Source organism: Xiphophorus couchianus, chromosome 24, assembly GCF_001444195.1.
Source record: "Xiphophorus couchianus chromosome 24, X_couchianus-1.0, whole genome shotgun sequence".
NCBI classification, from domain to species: Eukaryota; Metazoa; Chordata; class Actinopteri; order Cyprinodontiformes; family Poeciliidae; genus Xiphophorus; species Xiphophorus couchianus.
This window is the reverse complement of record NC_040251.1, coordinates 1,815,918-1,836,553: the sequence shown is the minus strand read 5'-3', so window position 1 is coordinate 1,836,553 and position 20,636 is coordinate 1,815,918. Positions and strand designations below refer to the sequence as shown.

At 38.8% G+C, this 20,636-nt stretch overlaps 1 protein-coding gene across 4 annotated transcripts in view; it reads left to right on the top strand.

The window, feature by feature from the left end:
- Positions 1-20,636, top strand: part of xirp2a (xin actin binding repeat containing 2a) — a 60,590-nt gene that overhangs the window by 20,943 nt on the left and 19,011 nt on the right. For 2 of the 4 annotated variants that reach the window (XM_028010328.1, XM_028010329.1), the window contains exons 2-3: positions 2,615-2,723; positions 17,151-17,284. In XM_028010328.1, the coding sequence (XP_027866129.1) occupies positions 2,615-2,723; positions 17,151-17,284 (243 nt within the window). Of the gene's footprint in view, positions 1-2,380; positions 2,501-2,614; positions 2,724-12,292; positions 12,514-17,150; positions 17,285-20,636 lie in introns of those variants that run through there. The other 2 variants (XM_028010331.1, XM_028010332.1) reach the window with 2 other exon arrangements.

Here is a 20,636-nt window from a genome sequence, read left to right as displayed (position 1 = left end):
ACTCAGATGTCTTCAATAAAAATTTAAAAACGGTAATCAGTGCATCCCTAGAACAAATCTGATCAGGTGCTTGAGATCTATAAAAAAAAAAGTCTCGATATTGGGGCAGGTCTTTACTTTTCTGCAGAACAGTAGTATGTTCCTTGCATGTCAGAGTGTGTGTGGTCTGTCTCTACCAGCTTTACCACATTTACAGAGTGAAACATTTGCCAGGTTTTCGTTGTGGAACAGCTCAACCTCAGTCAGATTTGAAGAAGAGCATCCCTCCACACTTCATCAATCTCTTATTTATTTTTCCCTTTTTGATTGTGAACGCTACCTTCAAGTCAATATCCTCTGAGGAAAGAGAAAAAAAGTTTTCATTGTCCCTATTTCTGAACTAATGGTCAATTTCTAACTCTTGTTGTTTACTCAAATCTTGCCTCAATTCTAATTTCAAACGGGATTTGCTCAGGCATGCATTTGAACCACCGTATGTTACATAAATAAACCTAATGGTACTTTTTTTCTTTAGATGTTCCTAAGAAGTTGAAAACTAACTCTTCTTCTTTTTCTCAGTTTTGGGTCCTTCACAGTTTGGGGTAAAAAAAAGAAAATCGTTCTTTTTTTTTTTTTTAGTTGGCAACAGTTCCTAATTTAAGCTCATGCTCACTGCACCTTCAACTGAAGTACATAGTAATTATCCAAAAAAAAGGTGGAGTGTTTTGGATTAGTGCTTTAATTGGTGCCTGTCACGGAAATGAATGGAAAAGCTATTTAGTGCGTGGAGGCACACTTTATTCTTCACCTCTTTATTTCACTCCCTGTACATCTGTTATATATTCTTTAGAAATCAAGCAGTCAAATAACTGAAAATCCTTTATTAATTATTAGCCTCAAACCAAAAAAAAAAAAAAATCAAATGTAGAACAGCGTTTGATTTAAATGAATGTCAAGAACACTGATTTCTCAAAAAAATAACTTTTTTCCATCAAATTGCCACCTTTTCATCCATTAAATATCCTCCACAGCCACTGTATATAATAATTCACCTCACACGCCTGCTGTCCGCGAAGGGTAAACAAACCCATCTGACAAGTGAAGAAGGTTAAACGTCTGAATCGTTTCAGTGGTTCTTTCTGTGGCATTCTCCGCTGTTCTGTCGAGAAGTAATGAGCTCGCACCACCTCAAACGCACGCGGCGGCTTTCGTCAAGCATCCGCCTTTGAAAACACTCCCGCTTGTCAGTCACCAACGGAGCAAAGCGAAAACCTTGGCTGGATAAACGGCGCGGTTTCATGTGAAGTCTCAACACGCCGCTCTGCTCGGGTTTTTATTTTTCTTTCCACGTTGGGTAGCGAAAAAATCATTTATTTATTTATTTTTACACCTTTTATGTGGCACAATCCAAGTTGAAAATAAACAAATCTGTTAGAGAGTATGAGATGACCTGGTTGCAGACGTCATCGTCCTTAAAGTCATCACTTTCCCAAAGACTTTTGATTTATTTCTGAACGACAAAATGCTGCCGGTCTTGGTTGTTTAGTAGAAGATAATGTGTGTTGCTCTTTACAATGTCATAAAAAAATTTAACTATGTCAGGGAGAGAAGCACTTACCCACGGTGAAACATGGCAGTGGCACTATCATACTTTCCTTCAAAAAAATCAATCGTTCTAAAACCGTTTTGACCAAAAGTCTCCAGTTTGCCGCTTGAAAGCTGAATTTATTTTTCAAATTTACAGTCCAGATATATGTCAGTTCATAACTGAAGAGGATAGTAAAAAAAAAAAGTAAAATAAAAAAAAATGACATTGCTACTTTAATATCTACTGCATGTGTGAATGTGTTCAAAAATATCCCTGTCAGCTCTCCTGGGGCTGGTTGAATGGGATGGTTTTTTTTGGGTGTGCTGCATTGTTTTTTATTTATTTATTCATTTTTTTAATTGGGCCCAAAAGCCCAATTCTTGCGGCGAACAGAAACCGGACTGGACCTGTCGCACCGTGTGCTTTTTGCTGTGCAGAGAGTTTGTTGTCTGTCGCTCTGTGTTGACACTCAGCTAGAAGCTGTTGTTAAAAAAAGAAAGAAAAAAAAAAAGCTCCACAGGGGAACGCATTTGATTTGCAAATGGCAGGAAAAAAAATCAAAAAAATCACCTGCACATTTGCAAACACACGCAGACACAGGTGTGTTTGTTCTCCTTGGGAATGATTTCCATTCGAATAGGTGCGTTGTTGTAGCTGACTTCTGCTTTAGTTAAAAAAAAGAAAAAGGTGAAACGTGTATCTGAGCACGCGCAGAGGGACATGTCTTGTTCTGATGTAGCATGAAAACATGTCTGGTTTAAAATTCAGCCAAGAGCTGTTTGCTTTCTAGTCAATGGCTAACGCTCACATTGTGCTCAAGGTCTTTGATTATGCCCTTCTGTGTGTGGGGGGTGTGTGTGCGCGTGTGTGTCACTGGAATCCAGAGTTTAAAATGTCATCAAATGCCTAGTGGTGTCATTTTCCAAACTTCAGGTGTGTGTGTTAGCATGCGCCAGCTGTTTTTGTCGCCTCTTCTTCATGCTGTGGAAACAGTCCAGGTGTTTCCTCTGATAGTTCTCTCTCTCTCTCTCTCTCTCTCTGAACCAGGAAGTGTCAGCCACTCCTCCGGCCAAAAAAGTGACATCCATTAACTCCGCTCAGACTGTCCCGTCAACAACCCATCACAGCATGGCCTCACCTCAGGATGCCACGCATAGTGAGTATTTATTTTATTTAATTTTATTATCTAAAACAGAGATTTGTGACCCTTTTCAACAACCTTCCACTGTGGGGTTTTCACACTTCATGTTTAAAAGTCCAAATCTGGTTTCTAGATAAATCCAAGGTCCAAGGTCTGGAACAGCACTGAGCAAATACAGAGAAAAAAAAACGTTTTGCATACTGTTGTTTATTTCTGAACCTAAACGGCTCTAATTTTTTTATATTTAAACATATTGAGCACTATGCAGAATTTAAGATAATGTTTTCTTCATCAACAAATATATAAATAAGTATATGAGTCCAGTCAATTGCGTAGTGATATTTATTTTTTATTTTTTGCAAAGGAAAGCATTCTTAAAACACTATTGTTCAGTTCATTTGACGGCTAACCTACATTTTCTTTGGTTATTTAAAAGTTTTTTTTAAATCTGCTTAATATCGATCCATCCTGCAATAAAAAAGTAGCACACATTTCATGTGAAAGAAGTAAAATTTTCAGTAAAATAAAATCTGTTCACACTTTACATTATATGTGTTACATGGTGCTCAGTGCTTTTGATGTGTTCAAAACAGTTTCCTCTAACTTTACCTCTTTAACCTGCTGAGTTCCCCTGGGCTCAATCCTCAATCCATTACTTTTTCCAAAATTTTCATTACTTTTTTTGACAGGAAATGTACCTTATTAATTATTCCCTCATCATTCAGTCTCATTCTGACTTCAACTCTTTATCTCTTGTATTCCAAATCCCACTCAAATTCTAACAAGAGTCAGTCAGGCACTTATTTTATTTTACTTAGTCAAGTCTCACGTTTGTAATCTTTCCCTTTGGATAATATGAATATATTTCTCATTCATGTTTCTCCTTTTAATAGGAAGCTTCTACATTGGCCTTTATATTAATTCGTCTATATAATGACAGTCTTGAAGTCGAGAAAAGTCTCAAAAATTCCTTTTATTGCTCAGCTCTGGATAAGTATGGAGAAATGGTCATTTTACTCTTATTTTTTTTTTTTTAATTAAATGTTTTTCTGTCAATTTGCTGCATGATTCTAAAATTTTGCACATTCACACTTTGGATGTTGTCCTCCTGACTGACATAATAATAAATTAAGTAGCTATTTCCCTACTTTTTTGGGGCTTCAAGCAAATTGAGGAAGAACTCAGCCTGTGGTTCTTGTTTTGGGTCTGGTTAAAATGTCAAAGCATTACAACAGCTGTTAGCAGGAATTCATTTGCAATCAGAATAGAGATACAAGAGCTGCTGTTTGTAAAGAATTAAAATCTAGGCAGGACAGAACATTTCAGTTTGAGACCAAAACCATAGAACAATCAGTTAGTATAACTTATTCTAGCTGACGATTTGGATGCCTTTGGAAAACAGTTAGAACATTTTATTATTCCACATATTTCCCTTAAACTTCCATTTATTGAGCTGTAACTCATTTTCTCTGCTTGTGATTATGTGGATTTGAAAATCATATAAACACAATGTGCGTACTCTTTTCCGACTTTTTTTAGGACGGGTAACTTTGTGAGAGCTATCCTACTGAAAGATTGGATCTAATATTGGGTGTGAGTGCTGTGATTGCATCATGGTTACACTGTTCCGTCAGCCGAGCAGCCGAGCCCTCGGGATGGTTAATGCAATGTTTCGTGCCATTTGTTCTGGGAGATAAACATTTGACGGGAAGCAGCTTTTGAAAAACCAGATTGTTCATTTCCAGATAAGGCTCTGCCTCGCTGGCGTTTTTTATTTATTTTTATTTTTTCTGAAAATCCAGACGCTCCCTTGACGCTGCGATTCCATTTCTGGCAGAGAGCCAGTACTGTAGCTACCTCCACTTTATTTTCCGCCAACGGCAGATAACATAAAAAACACAGATAGGGTTCGAGCAAGGTACTGCCTTTGTTTATGTCCATCTATGTAAAAAAACAACAACAAAAAAACCAGCAAAATGTTCAAGAACACAAACACTTTTCTCTAAACACTTGAATCTTGACTTTTGAGCAAATGATTAATTTCGTCACTTCTGGGATACCGTACTTGATGCAAATGACTGGCACGGCATGTTAGGGGTTTTCTGTTATGCTTCTCACCAGTATGTGAAGTAAAATGAGTTAAAAGTTTTTACAAGAAGTAAACCACAGACCTCTGCTCTGGAAGGGAAGGGTGTGTTTGATTTGTGAACTAGGACGTTTTGTGGCTGCTGCTGGTTTATTGCAACATGTTTATGTCTGTTGTAGCATCACAACAGTGACGACATGGAATTTTCCGAAACCTCTGCCCATATTGACTTTAAGTGGTTTGGGAACAAAACGGTCCTAATTTACCTAGACACTTCTGGTCCTTCAAAATAAAAGCATCTAATGTTTCATTCATTTAGAAATTGAATACTATCAGTTGCTAGCCTGTTTGAATTATTTTAAAAGAACATAAACGTGTACATATATATGATTATATCTTAATTATTTTCCAAAGAATTCACTTTGCCGTTAATCCATGGACTTGTTCATTAAAGGATTAGTGAGCATTTCTACACTGTAACTCTACTTCATGGACCTTTAAAAAACTCTTTATGAATGAATGACTATACTTTATTAATCCTCGGGGAATTGACATTTCAATACATCCCATCCAAAGAACAACTAACAAACAACATAAGAACTGGGTAGACTGTAGCCTGAGGCTGTAGCCGTGGGACTCGCTGCCCTTTCCTCATATGCGTTGATATAACAGTAAAATGTTACGTATAGTTCTTGGTCATTTCATCCTTCAAACACAACATATTCCTTGGCTTATTTTTTGTTTCTCTGTTTATCAGTAATCAAGGATTTACAGTGATATCTCCTAAATATTTTTGGCTCATTACAGTAACTTGTAGCTTCTTGTGCCTTCTATATTGGGAGAGTTTTTGATTAAAAGCTCACCAATAAAAACCAAATTAGCAACTTTAAACCCAAAATTGTATCTACTAGGTGTATGATGAGTTTTCATGAGTGATAAGTTTAACTTTTTTAAAATTAGAGTAATAAGGCATCAAAACAAATCTTTCTTTTTTTTTTGATACAAAAGAAATTGCAAGCTGAGCTCATAGCCAGCCCTGAATTAAAAAGGTATTCCTGCTGAGAGGAAACTTAAATATTTCCTTTTTAGCCACCAGGACTGTGCTCTAAAAGATAAATTAAGTTATGGGATGAGCAGCAGGCCTTGCTGAGCACAGGATATCATTTCTGTTTTAATTACCTCTATGGAGGGAATTTAAAAATCTTCTCGCATGGATCTCGCAGACTGAAGTTCCAAAATGCATCAACTATAGACAAGACATATCTTCGTATTAAAGTGCGCTTTACTGTTGCAATCCACATTTCCACAGAGCGCTCGGTGTGAATGTCATCACCTTAAATACCACGTGTCATCATAAATAGTCACATAACTTTGAATTTAAAGTGACTTAGGACTTTAAAGGCAAAGTTAACATTATTTTCACTAGCAGAGAAGAACTGTTTGCTTGTTGATCAGGATATTTCATACTTCAAAACAAGTTAGCAATGCACGATATATCGATGGTATCGGCCGATATCAATAACCTTGTTTTTCTCCATGTTGTTGCTTTATATTTTAGGTGATTCATGATCCACAATGCTATTATTGTGTTCAATACAGTTTCCTCTAACATTACCTCTCTTCCACTAGGCTCAATCCTAAGTCCATTTTTTTTCGCAAGTCAGTACTGACTTCTCTCCGCAGTTGGTGTTAGCATAACTGACACCAACTCCCGCTCCTTTAGAATGAGAAATGAAGAGAATTTTTGACCCCCAAATAATTTTGAAATCGCCGTCACGCCCACAAATATTGCACGATTGGTATCAAACTCGGTCATGACATTGATACACATGTCTGCTCCGGTAAAATGTTTTCGAAATTTATCTAGGCCTTACGGTTTTCTGTCACGGTGCTTCAGAGCAAAGTCATGCGACAGGATTTTCTGTCGCTCTCTCAGGCTCTCTCCCATGTATTTCCATATATTTCTCAAAAATTTCAGATCTGGGCACACCATTTCTTTCTCTCATCGCTGTCAATTATGTGAGTGAGGTAGAGATATGAATCGCGGGACTATCGGAGACGACAAATAGCCCTCTCATACGCTTCAAACGGTTTTCGAATATGTATTACGGTTCCCGAATGGGAAGGAGTTGTTCCGAATGCTTTTTTTTGGGTCAAACTTGCTGGCTCAAACAGAGACTTGTCTCCCCCTGCATGTCTCACTCACAGCTGACAGTTGGCAGAGAGAATTATTTACCATAGCAACGGAACTCAGGAGGCTATTGGCTGCTGGTTAGGACTACAAATACGCATCACTGTAGTTCTAACTATAGTGGAACACTCAGTTGAAACAGAGGAGGACTGAACTGGCCTTTAGAACTACTTGCTGCTATGGGCTGTATATAACTGATTTAACTCAGTCACTTGTGCAGCAAGGCAGTTCATTAGCATTAGCATTTTAGCTTTAATAAGCTATTAGCTATTTATTTGAATTCTTAGCAATGTTTAGTATACTGCATTGAGTAAGTCAATTATAGAAAACATCCTAGTGATGTCCCACATGCTACTGATAGCAATCACGCTAACATTAGCATTTTTGCTGATTTTAGCTGATATACTTACTTTATCATACTGACTGGTGCAAGTCCATGTTAGTAAACATTCTTGTCATTCTCCTCATATGATTGCAACTTTCTTTAGCATCGATGCTAATTTCTAGCATCAGAACGCTGGGTCCAAACCAACGGGCACTTTGGCAGGCCCCGGTTAAATTTCTTCAGGAATTTTCTAGTTAGTTGCTAATCTACAGTGAGTGAGGAGACAGAGTCTGGGTCAAACCAAATGAAAAAAGAAGAAACTATAACCATGATTATTCAAAATGTGACATTTTTATAGGCTGGATTTGAAGACTATCCATTGTCTAAAGGTGCTAGCTAACAATGCTATGAGAAAAAAAAAACTTATAAAAAGCACAATGTTTAAATTATGTAAAAGAAAAAATGGAAGTGTACAACAACCATTTTTAGGTATGAATGGAACATAAAGTCTAGCAACAGCAAAAAGGTCGGCTAGCTCTCTCATACTTTGAAAAACCCAGTTATATATAATATCGGTAAATATCTATTATCAGGCCTTACAGCAATAGTAGTATTGGTATCGGTATCACCTGCAGCAGAAATCTTGGAGTCCTCTAATATTCCTTTGTTTGTCTTTTAGCTGTCAAAGTACAAGAAAAAAGCTCTGGCCAGATGATCTGTCAAATACAAGCTACGGGAACTCCAAACGTCTTTTTTTTTTTTTTTCTCCAGCTGTTGACCGGTCAATGGGTGATATCACATTTTGTGTGGAAAAACCAGCTATGCCACCTGAGTTGAGCCAGTTTGAGCCGTGGAACCCCTTTTTGAAAACACTAGGACCTACAGGTGTTGCACCTTTCCAACTGTGAGCCAAGTGTCGCCTCTCCGAGTTGTTAAATAGAAAATAATATCAGATGAACACTCTTGGAAGTGAAAGGTCAGATCTCGGTTGTTTCCGTGCTTGACCGTGTTCTCCAGGTAGCAACAAACTTTGTTTTAGACGCAATGTGGGATAAAAATGAAATAAGAGTAATGTGATAGTCGAGGGTGAGAATGTGAAATGATTTGTTGACGGGTCTTAATCCCGCGCCTGAATACGCGTTCATGAATTCACCCACACATACAGATACTATTGATATTTATACATGCTGGCTGATATCCTTATCATCCACCTGGGATCCATCAGGCCTTGTTGCCCTCCCTGACACCAACCCCTCCCTCAGCGTGCATCTAAAATTAGAGCTCGCTGATGATCCCCGGCGTTGTCCTGACTGAGCGACAGCTTTCGTCGCGCCCGGCGAGCCGACAGCGAAGACACCGTGTAATCTCTGCCAGGCGGAGTGACTGACAGCAGGAGGAAAAGGATCCGAGAGGAACAGAACTGCCTCCTTCAAATCTGTGGCACTTAAATAAAGCACAAGCATGGAGTAACTGCACTTTAAACAGATGCAAAGCTCACTTCCAAATCTCCGCGCTGCGGCTCCTTCGAAGCGGGCGTCCTTGTTTATACGCATTCTGCTCGCGTTCCACCAGAGTAACAGCGTGAAGCCGTGGCGGGCTTTTGTGGCAAAGGCAGTAGCGCCGTGTAAATCTAAATTTGTTTATTTTTTTCATTCAGAAGTTATATATTTTTTATCTCTATATATCCAGGAAGGAGATAGTGCTTAATAATCTTTTTTTTTTTTTCTGTGTTTGAATTCTGACAGTTGGAAACAGATTTGCCCAAATGGCTGTTTTTGTTTTGATTAATCTCCTGCCAGATTGGTCTACGAAACGATGATGTCTTTTTAATATGGATCCCGTGGAAAAAAAACAAAGATTTCCTGGCTATCAATTTCAGACATGATCCGCTTAGAGAATATTACGGGATGCAAACAATCCCGTAACACATACACGTTTAGAAATTGAAAATCGACTATATCATATGTCTGTGAGAGCGGACATGTTGACTCATTTAAGCCTCACAAAAACTTTACCTGAGAACATGAAAAAACGATTGGATGCTGGAGTAAAACTTGTTGTCATGGGGACAGTGAAAAGCCAGCACTTTATCACTGGGTAGAACATTTAGCCTTACAAACAAACAGCAAGTGTGTGAATATCCTTGTCGACGTGTAAGATGAAAAAACAAATCTGCCTTCACAGAAGATTAGGGCTAAAAAAACCTACATTTTCAACATCATGTTGATGATGAACTTTGAAACATGACAAATGCAGACTGCAGTCCTCAAACACGGATTAAGCAGAGAGTGGTTTCAGTTGTTATATTGTTGATTAAATAAAACTGTGAGAGTCTTTTCTGCTCGTTCTGAGGCGTTATTATTGTTTCACAATCTGAAAATGATTTTTAATTTTTTTTACCAGGGAAAAGCAGCTTTAGTTTTTAGTTCCGATCATATCAGTTTCGCTGTGAGAACAGTCGGCGTTTCACATTCAACATGCAAATCTCAGTCAATCTTCGATTTTTCTGAGACGTTCTGGAAAATCTGAACCTCCGCATCTTAATTTGAGGATCCACGTGAGCCCTTTCATGAGATGTTCTCCGAGTGTTTGCTTTCCACTTTGGGAAACAGCAGATCCATGCGCAATTTCAGCGGGATTATCGACGGATAGTCTTGACGGCTCGATACCCACGCTTTTCTCTCCTCGCTGTGCCACGTTCCGTTGTGGCCTTCTGGGGGAACACGGTATCTATGAGGTTAAATGGTCAAGATCGGAGTTTAATATACAGAATATATGAACACAAAATGAAATTTTCAGAGAAATCCCTCCAGACAGAAAGAGAAGAACAGCTGAAAGACAATAAATAGACTGCACCCAAGGAGGAGGACCCGTGTTGCTGCTGTTTGCTTTAGGGCAATGCGTCTAAGTCAGTATTTTCCAAGCTGGAAAACTTAAAAAATACTGTCAGAAATAGTTTATTTTTTCTATCCTTCCACCAGAGGCCTTCCACCGAATACCCTCGCATTGTATTAGCTGTAATGCTTTTCTGTCTAAAAAGCTGCCTTTGAAATTGGCTCAAAGATCTCTTGAGGCCAGATGCAGAGGGAACAGAAACTTCACCTCGAGAGGTCCTCACGATTCGTCAGGATATTTTTAAACCACTGAGATCGCTCAAGGTTGAGCAGGTTGCGTAAGCGGTGTTTACTCAATCGAGCCCATGTGGCTGTAGAATTTCAAATACCTCAGCTTGCTCACGTCAAAATAATTTTTGTTGAAGCACCAGGTACAGCCAGGTTTTAGCTAATACCCTATGGGCGTCCTTTATCTGTAAATCAGTAGCTAGCATGATTACTGATTTCCAACATAAATAAGTAACCACTTTAGGTTCTGGTAACAATCTTTTCTTACTCAAAGCAACAGTTGACAAAAATAATCTGATGCCTTGACATAATGTTCTGAAAATACATCTCTAAGAATGTCCGTTTTTCATTTCCATACCAGTGAATGTAGCTAGCATAATTCTACATGCCTCCGCTGTTTACATCAGTATCCCCAAATCACTTTCTTCTGTTTGTTCTGTTTGTTTCCAGGTTGATGTTTACAATTCAGCCATTAAGTTGTGAGAAAAAAAGTGCAAGCTGTTCTGTTTTGTATTGATCTACGTTAGTCATGACTGGTTACGCATATTGTCGGGTTAATTTAACTCAATGTCAAGCAGGCGTTCAGAGCTGACATTAAAACATTTACCTCCCAATCCACTAGCAGCTGCTGTTTCCGACATTCCCACCACGCCTACCGATTCTTTTCCCAGCAAATCTTGCAATCACATCCTTATAATTAGATTCTCCAACTAAGAGTTCAATAACAGGATCAATACCAGTCTTGCATCTGCATGATAACTGCAAATTAGCCTACTGTAGCAAAGTAAAAGGAAAAACAAAAACATTCAGTCTGGTTCTTAGAAACACTACAGCTTTCATTTATCTGTCCTGTAAGAGTTTTACAATGATTTGTACACAGAAACCTATCCTAGACAATCACTAGAAGTCCCTGTTGTTGACAAATCATAATCCTTGGCTGCAAGAACAGACAGTTCTACTTATGGCAAACTGGATCATACAGGAGTTATCCTGACCTTATTGTTAAGTTGGGTTGTCTGCAGCTTTTATTTTACTTTTGAGAAAAGGGTTCAGTCAACTTTTATAGTGTGGTAGTAGGTGTAATATCCGTAATACCCCTAAATTAAATTCAGCATAACCCAGTCACCTAAATAAAGTCTACTTGTTAAGATACATGATTGAAAGAAAACAGGTATTTGCCCAAAAAAGACTAAAATGCACAAATAGTTGAGACCCTTTTTTAAAAACTTTTGTAACTATCAATTTTAATGGTAACCAAACATCAAATTTATCTTAATATCCATGATGGAACCCACCCTCAAAATCTAATACACCGTATACAGTTTTTTTATTTCTGATGAAAAATGAAAGGCACTCCTGGATTGGCTACTATGGAAACATCAGTCAGTAGTGTAGCCAATCAAGTAGCATTTCATCAAAAATATTTTAGCTTTAATTTTCTTTTTTAAACTCTGCTCTGTCTTTAAATGGTCTTTAAGTAAACTAGACTGTGTGTGGTACTTTGATGTAAAATACATCGAAGTACCATTGACCATGAATACTTTCTGCAAGACAGTGTGTATACGCTTAGTTCTGATTTCCAGCCAACTAACAGGAAGACATTACAAATGTCAAATGTCTTCCTGGTTTCACATCTGTAAATAAGAGCTACACTGAGTGTGAGCGTTCTTCTAGCTCATCTAGTGGGAGGTTCATATCTATAAGACTACCATGACATAAGGTCAAAGGAATGTAGGGTACCTCTAGGGTTGGCACTAAAAAAGCGAGCCCACCTCCACTTGACTTACCCTCTCCCAGAAGTCCATCCCATTTTTTTTTTTTTTTTAAGAGGGGAGCTTCTAAAATAAAGTCAGCTGTCACCAGACGCCCAGGTCCCACTCAATGAGCTGCACTGTTGGAGCTGGTCTCCAATAGACACTTTCTTTCTTTCTTTCTTTTTTTCTTCCTTTCCTTCTTTCCTTTGTTTTTGGGTTTGGGTGAAGGGTGCTAACTAATCCCATTTAGTTTTTTTCTGTACAACCCAAGGCCCTCTTCTACTCTATTGGATTCTATAACTATTTCCCTTAAAGAACATCTAGAAGGTAAGTGACTTGTACAGCCTCTGTGGTTGACACCCCAGAGAATGAAGAATCTGAAGTACTGCCCCTGTTCAACATGACTCAAAATTGGTGGAAAATGATTATTTTATATTTTTTTAGCTTGTGTCCATGATGCCACAAGGATTTGCGTGTTATCATAAAACATACATGGGTCTTTTCTTGTTCCCTTCCGTGAGCAATTCCCAGCAGCAACGCTGATCTGGAATATTCTGAAAGCACATCTAATCGGAGACAAAGTGCCAAGCCGGCATGAGGAAGTGCTTGAGGACAATTCACTCTCCTAGTAAAGAAGTTAGTTTGATAAATTTGACAGCTTAATTATTGTGCCTGTTTTACTTTGCCGGTGAGATAGAAATCACCCTCTGTAGGCTGACATTTCAATTAGTGTAGCTCTCTTTGCTTTCCTGTCAAACCTCACCAGGCAAAAGGTTTGGCCAGTAAGTACTGAACAGAAAATTGCGTTGCCAGAGGCTTTTATTGTGAGGATAAGGCACACGAGAGGGGGGGAGGAACACCTCTGTGATTTGTGTTTGGCCTCTGCCTGTTGCAGGTCTATGGTCCTTCAACTTTCTTTGTGCTGCCAAGTCGTGCTGCCTCTCAGGTCCTTAAACACTGAAATCGCTGTCACATTTCGAGTCTGGTGGATCCCATCTTTCACTCTTCACCTTTTGCCTCAACACTAGCCAGTCGAGAGTGGAGCGACTCTCAATTGGTCCCTTTAGAGGAGCCGTCTGCGTGGAGGCAGAGCCTAGAGGTCGGCGGGCCTTAGCTAAACTCAATATGGCTGTCGAGTCTTGTACGCTGTCAGCAGCGAGGCCTCCCTTGTTGACTCGTCATGGCCTTCCCCCGCTCTCCATTACCATTACCCTCTCAGCCAGTGTTATTATTACTTTTGTTGTGGTGTTGGTCTGAGGAGATAGAAATCTAAAAAGACAAGCCTACTCAGTCTGAATCTGTTTGCTCCTAAAAGCGAGTGAATTTACACTGTAAGAACTAAATTTGGTGTAAAAATACAAAATAGCTACCACTAAAATTCTGTAATTACAATAGAGGTTATGTAAAGAATGAATATAGAAACTCAGTTAAAGGTTTAGAGAGTTGTTGAGAAAGCATTTTTGTTGTGTCCAGCTTCATATGATATTTTTATGGCTAATGGAAGCGCTTCATTAGCCGTCCACCGATTATTGTCCCAGAAATCTTGGGGATAATCAAGATGTTTTTAAGGTCTTTGTTCCTTTTGGTCAGCCGCAGTTTTTAGCCTTGGAACTCCCCCATGAACACCATTTCTGTTCTCTTTCTTATTGTTGAGTGATGAAAATACCTTACCCTAAATATTGTGAGGTCTCCGGTGCTTTAGGAGTTGTTCTTGGTGATTTTAGACCTCTTGGATGATTCGTCAAAGTGAGGTTTTGGAGTCATTTTAATAAGTCAGACACTCTTCCATGTTTCCTCTGTTGTTGGATACCAGTTCTGACTACAGCCCCAAAGCCTCAGATATTACCTTCCACAATAATAGCCGACTGTTTGCCATCTGTTCTTGGATTTTGTTCAATTGCTTTCTGAGACCTGTTAGCCTACTTCATGCTGTTAGCAAAGTTGTATTTCAGTGATTCTTCATGTCTGATACTGTTCTCTACTGAGTTTGCAAAATAAAACTTAAAAATAAAATAAAATAAAATAAAAAAAACGTAATTACAGTATTACAAGCAGTGACTTTTTGTCATACATGAAGGCCTATTTGGTTTTGATAATGTTTTCGCTTAATGAATGAAATCTTCAATGAAAACCCACAGGACATGTTAGACATGTACAAAAATAATTTGAAAAAACAAAAATAGAAGAAATCAGTAAGAGTTCAAATACTTTTTCATGCTTTCACATTTGTTTTAACATAACCCCAAAACCACAACCATCTAAATAATTTGGAAGTATTTAACTAACTTATTTGATTTAGCAGCTTTAAGAAGTTGGTAGTTGTTTAACTGTCTTAAACTTTAACAATTTTCACTCAAAAATAGTTTCTTTCACTAAAGAAACTACATAAATTGTTAACCCGATTTAATTGGTTACAGTCCAATACTATGCAAAATAAAAAAGAAATTCAACCGGTTTAAAGACAAATCCTGCAAAAAGTTGAACCCAGAGACTTTGCCCTCATTATCCTGAGGTACATTAAGCATAACGCAGCCTGTATTACGAATAATGAAGCATGAGCCGGCGCCAGAACCAATTAGTTCTCCCATTGGATATGGTGAATTGTTTAAAATCCTAACGGAAGATATTCCTAATCTTTGCGTTCACTTCTTCTTCTCCACATATGTGCTCCTACACACACCTCCTCCCCATGAAGCTGCCTGTTACGGGGGAACATGACGCTGCAGACAGAGCCGGTTTATAAAAAGGCTGGGTTTATTTTTCTCCTCCAGTCAGCCCCCTCACGCCCCAACCCCCGAAAGCCTGCTTACCTCAACTCTGTGGTATGGCGGCTCTGCATATGACTTATCATTCTGAAAAGCCGGAGATAACCGAAGGGCTGTTGTCATCGCACGCAGACTTTTAAACCTTCACGTGGCTGACCCATGCTTTAGAGCCGCAGACCATGACACAAACATTTATCCCAGGTGATAAATGAGGGAATCATCCTTGTGCTCCTGTCATCAAGCCATTATTAGGATGTGCCACAGCCTCAGGTGTAGGATTTCTGACTCATATTTATAGGATTTAGCGGATCCTGCTATCTTCAACAGTCTATTTCGCCCCCGTTCCCCTCGACTACGTTGCCAAAAGTAGCAAAAAAGCAATAAGTGGTGTGATGGGATGTTTTTTAACACGTGGCATCTGGATGAAATCGGAGAAACCTCGAGGCACCTTGAAGTCTCTTAATGTCTCTCCTTGCAAAGATTTTCGTACCTCTACATTTTGTCCACAGACTGAAAGTTTAGCAAAACAAAGGAACTTTATTGTTGTAATTTAATCTCGGTGCGACCAGCTGGCCTTTGATGTTTGTTGGAGAACATCGGTAAAGACGATTTAGGAAAATTCACAAGTGATGTTTTCGCCTAAAGAAGAGTGGATTTACATTTTAGTCTCCTGATGTGCAAAACTGATAGATTTGGACCTATAATTGCATTGCAATGTGGTTATTAAAAAATATTGACCCAAGAAAATAACTACGTATAAAAACCACACAGTTTAAGATTTTTACTGGAAAAATCTTATTAGCAAAATATAAACTTGGTATCTGTGGAAATAAGCTAAATTTAAGTGTTGTAGTTAATCACGCAATTGTTCAAGTAAAAATGATTACCAGAACATTACATTGGAGAAATGAACACAGGGTGAGGTGTATATGAAACTTACTATTCTAAATAAGATCACGTGTTTGAGTAGGCATCACCTACTGTGCTATTGATTTGGAAAACTATTTAATGTTTCTCAATTTTCCTGGGCGATATCTTGCATTCTCCTCTACTTGTAGAAACGTTGAATTTGTTTAATGAATTTACCGTTAATCCACCGTTTTGTCAACATAAAAGTTACTAGTAAAGTAATGGTCAGACACTGTAAATCTGAATCAACTGTCTCTGCTGGGACAGTTACCACTGCCATGCTTTGCAGTAAGGATGGTACATTCAGGGTAGAACAAAAAGTTTTGTTAAATCTGAACAGGGCGACCTCTTCTTTGTTGTTTTGATTTCTTCCCCTTTATCTATTACTGAAAAAGCAAAGAAGGATTCTGCCTGCTCTTCGAGATCTTTCCGTCTTTGGGGATGTTCCTTTTTTATATATTTTTTTTTCTTCAACCAGAAAACATACATGCGTGTGGAAAAAGACAACATGTAAAACCTCAAAACAAAGCGAGGAGGAGGATTTCAGCGAGTCAAAAGGTTACGGGGCGAGTACGTGAAGAAGACGAATCGTTTCTATTTAGGGTCGTCTTTCATCCCGGGGAAGCTGCTGCTCAGAGTGAGATAACACGCCAAGAGCTAAAAGGTTGGGTGTGGGTGGAGGCTGAGCCTTAACAGAGGCTTCTCCAGCGCCTAATGATGCTTTGTAGCTCAAAAAGTCAAATGTAGAATCAACACTTTTGTCTAATTGGCTGTCCGCGGGGATGTTCGGAACCGCAAAAAGAAACGCGGACTGTTCTGTTTTTTTTTTCTCTCTCTGTTTTCCTCTCCATGTCTCTTGCTCTGTCTGTTGAATGTGCAGCATTGAAAGTTAGAGGACGTCTTCATCGAATTCAGGTTTCAAACAAAAGGCAAATACTTTTTTTTTTTTTCCTTCACATGGAGTTTTAGAAATCTTGATGATTTTGTAAGGACGCTGCTCTTTTTTTTAAGTAAAAAAAAATCTATTCCATCGATTCAGCTTGTCGTAGTTGATTAAAAAAAGGCCTCTTTGTACAAAATTGTCCCTGAAGACCAATTACTAAATGGCAAGCTCCTCCACAGCTTTCCCTGGTGTGCCAAAAGAGAAATGAGTAGGTAGCAAATATCAGCAAACCCCTTGAGGAGAGGTATCTGGTGGTCGTGTTAAGTCTAACTTCCCTTTGATTGCCCTATGAAGGACATATATTAGTCTAGAGGCATTTTTTAAAAATGTTTTGCATGTTTGTGTAGCCGCAGGAAGAGCCGGGTCTTCAGAGGAGAGGGCCGAGAACCAGGAGGCCGAGCCGGTGTCGGTGAAAGAGCGCCTGGCGATGTATCAGGCGGCCGTGTCCAGCAAGGAGAGCGGCGGCGCTTCCTCTGCGGCGGTAAGACGAGAACTTCCACTTGTATGTAACTGGAGACAGAGGTGTGGATGTAGAGAGCAGCCGGGCCGGCAGCACACAGTGTCTCATCCTAATGGGAGTTTTTTGTTAGATAAAAGTATAGAAATGAAGGGAGATACATTCAAGTCAACTTGTGTACGGGCCTTCACTCACCTGGCCTTCTTTTATGGTTTTACCAAATAAAACAAGTTGGACACCCAACTTTGTCTGAAATGGGATCAAAGAAAATCAGTTCAAGGTGGTCAACACATGTCGGACACAAAAGTTACATTTTTCTGCCAAGCGTTGTCATTTATAAATCCAGTTTTTCGGCACCATTTCCTCCCCATACGGGCCCCATATTTCATTGTTTTACGGGTTTTAGATCAGGGTTGGCTTTTATCGTATCGTTTATCGGGATACATTTCTTACCATATTTTGATTTATCATGTAGCTTATCTGTATTGTCGAGAATATTTTTATGATTTTCTCCACTGTTTGTTAACAAATACGAAAGAAAATATGATTAAATGCAGCTACAGTGTTCATTTTAAGGAAACAAATCACACGTCTTTATGTGACTGGTGTCATAAAGATGCATATAATGGGAACATTTTCCAAGAACATTTATTTGTGTTTGTGGGGCTATAATTGATGTCATGCAGTCACAACCATTCAGTTATTACCTGAAAAACAAGCAATAAATAGTTCTTCTCGTTATTATCATAGTAATACCACAAAATATCCTTATCAAACTGAGTCCATATCACCAACTTCCAGTTTCAGGGCAATCCTGGAAGGAATCGTGTGACAAATTTTTATTATGGAGTATCATTTGTGTTTGTTTATCAAATAAAATCCCATGAAAATCAGGTGAAATTTGTGGTTATAAATTTACAAAATTTAGTATTTCTAGAGGAGTGAGTTGAAGGAGTGAGCCTTGAGGTGTTTAAAGATGGCGTCTTGTGAGTAGCTCTTAGCTTCACTCCCTCGTGAGACTTTGCCCCCCGATTTTCTAAACCGAGATAACGTCGGCTGCCGTCTCCTCTCGATGTGCTGCTGACTGCTCAGAAACACTCCGAACGGCTTTTAAAAATCTGAACCCTTAACGACGTGAGGGAATTTAGAGAAATTCTGCCTTGCTGCATTTAATCGCAACGAAAGAAAATGCACAAACTCACACAATGGATATTGATCCAGTGGCACCAAAGCACAATGAAGCATTTTCAAAACACAACCTGTTGCACATAATTTAATTGGTGCTCACTACAAACAAATTACTTGGAGTAAAATGCATATTTCTCGACAGAGCAAGGATTTTGTGTTTGTTCTTGCATATGTTTTATATGTTTTTGCCTTCCCAGCTCCCCTCACCGCTTTGTTTTAAGCCCCCCGATGGGCGAGGTTAGAAGTTTCAAGTACATCATTTTAGTTAGAAACAAGGAATCCACTCTTAGCAAGATAACAGCCTGTAAAGGTCCAGATGTCGATTATTTTAAGGAGGAAGTGGATAAACGCATTTCTCAACTGTAACTTGGCAGTTCATGCTGTTAAACCACTTTATTCTTTCTCTATTTCTGAGGAATTTTGAAAGACACTCCTCCCCCCTTTTCAATAAAAGCAGAACTTCGCACTTTATTTCCCCTTCTTCTGAGCGCACCAACAGCGGAAAATAAAATTCTGAATACCGAAGTCATTATTTATCATCAAGGACGAGAAAATAATCCTCGGTGACTTTGCAGAGCCTCCATGCTCTAAACCCGTAATAAATCAACAGCCTGAGCCGTCAAGGCCAGGCAAAATAAGGCCACACTTTTCTGGATTTAAGTTTTACTTTGAAGAAAACTTCTGCTTTTGGTTTTATAACCCAATTTAAATGTTTATGCCTCGCCGTTGTATTAGCTTCAGCAATGCTTGTAAAAGGAAGCATCTAGTTCCCCATGAAAACTTCCTGCGTCTGTTGATCTGATGATTCTAAAGTATCATCTGACCTCACAGGTGTGTTTATAGATGTCGACCTTCCACCTTTTTGGAGGCAGCTGCTATGTTTCCTGGACTTGTAAACTATAAAATACCTCTAAAGTCCTGTTGATTAGGATTTTAAAATGTAGAGATGTAAATAAATTTGAATTTTCTGAACTTTCAAAATAAAATATGTTCTGAATATTCTGAATGAACTTAGACATTGTAAAGAAAAGTGGGCTGCTGTGGTGGGCACACATCTGCTAATGGGCTGATATCAGAGCTAATTTTTCATTTAGCTCTTTAGCGCATTTGCTAACTTTGAAAGCACTTCGTATACATACCTAAATTAATCTTTGTGGATTGTAAACTTTGAGTTTGACCTCTGTGTTGAAGTTTTGGTGATGGACTGCCTACAATTCTTCAATAAGTTTGATATTTATATTCATGCTTTTATTTTGAAGTGGTTGCAGCAGTTCTATTTCCTGTCCACATGTTCTCTCTCTCTCTATATATATATTTTTTAGCTTTACTTCAAACAAGAAACATACATAAACAAAACATGGACACTAGAGTACAAGATATATATATATATATATATATATATATATATATATATATATAATATTTAAGGGCATATAGATCATGTAAATGATAATGTCAACATTGAATTGGTGAGAGAGGACAGCAGTCTTTCAAGAGCACATATAATTTGAACTGAAGTATTAACTTCTGCTAAATATCGTGCTAATGTAGAGTTTAAGGGTTAGTAGCACTAATGTTTACGATTAGCGCTTTAGGGCTAGCACAGCTAACGTTTTAGTTAGCATCGCTGCTGGGTTGAAAATTCCTCCTCAGTGATGCGCAGGTGTCACTGTGTGTAACTCTGTGCTTTAAATGGGTGAAGCCCTTGAGAATGCTTTTTATAAACTCACAAACAGGATGTGACTGACGTAGATGTAGCCTTGTAACAATGCAGGGTAGTTTTTATTAGAATAGCAGAGATCTTAATTCAAGGTTTTTCAAGGTAGCTCTCACACGCATGTGAGAGCTATTTCCGCTAATGCTAACACTGCAAATAGAAGACACGGTTTAAAAAGCAACTCCAGCCACAGCACACCAAGTATCATCTAAAACGTTCTCCTCGAGTGACTTGTTGCTTTTTTTAAATGCCTGTTGCGCAAAAGAGTATTTAAATAACAGCCAGGAATCCAATGCACTTGTAAATTTAAACTGAGCAGATGAGCTCTGCCCTTCTGGGAAAGCATCTTCGGGAAGGACTCGCTGATAAACGCTCTCTAAATTGCTGGTAGGGGGCGTTAGCGTGGCGACGCTGCTACCTCCACAGCCTCAGCTGAGCCTCACTTTAAAGCATGCGGTGCCTACAGACAGC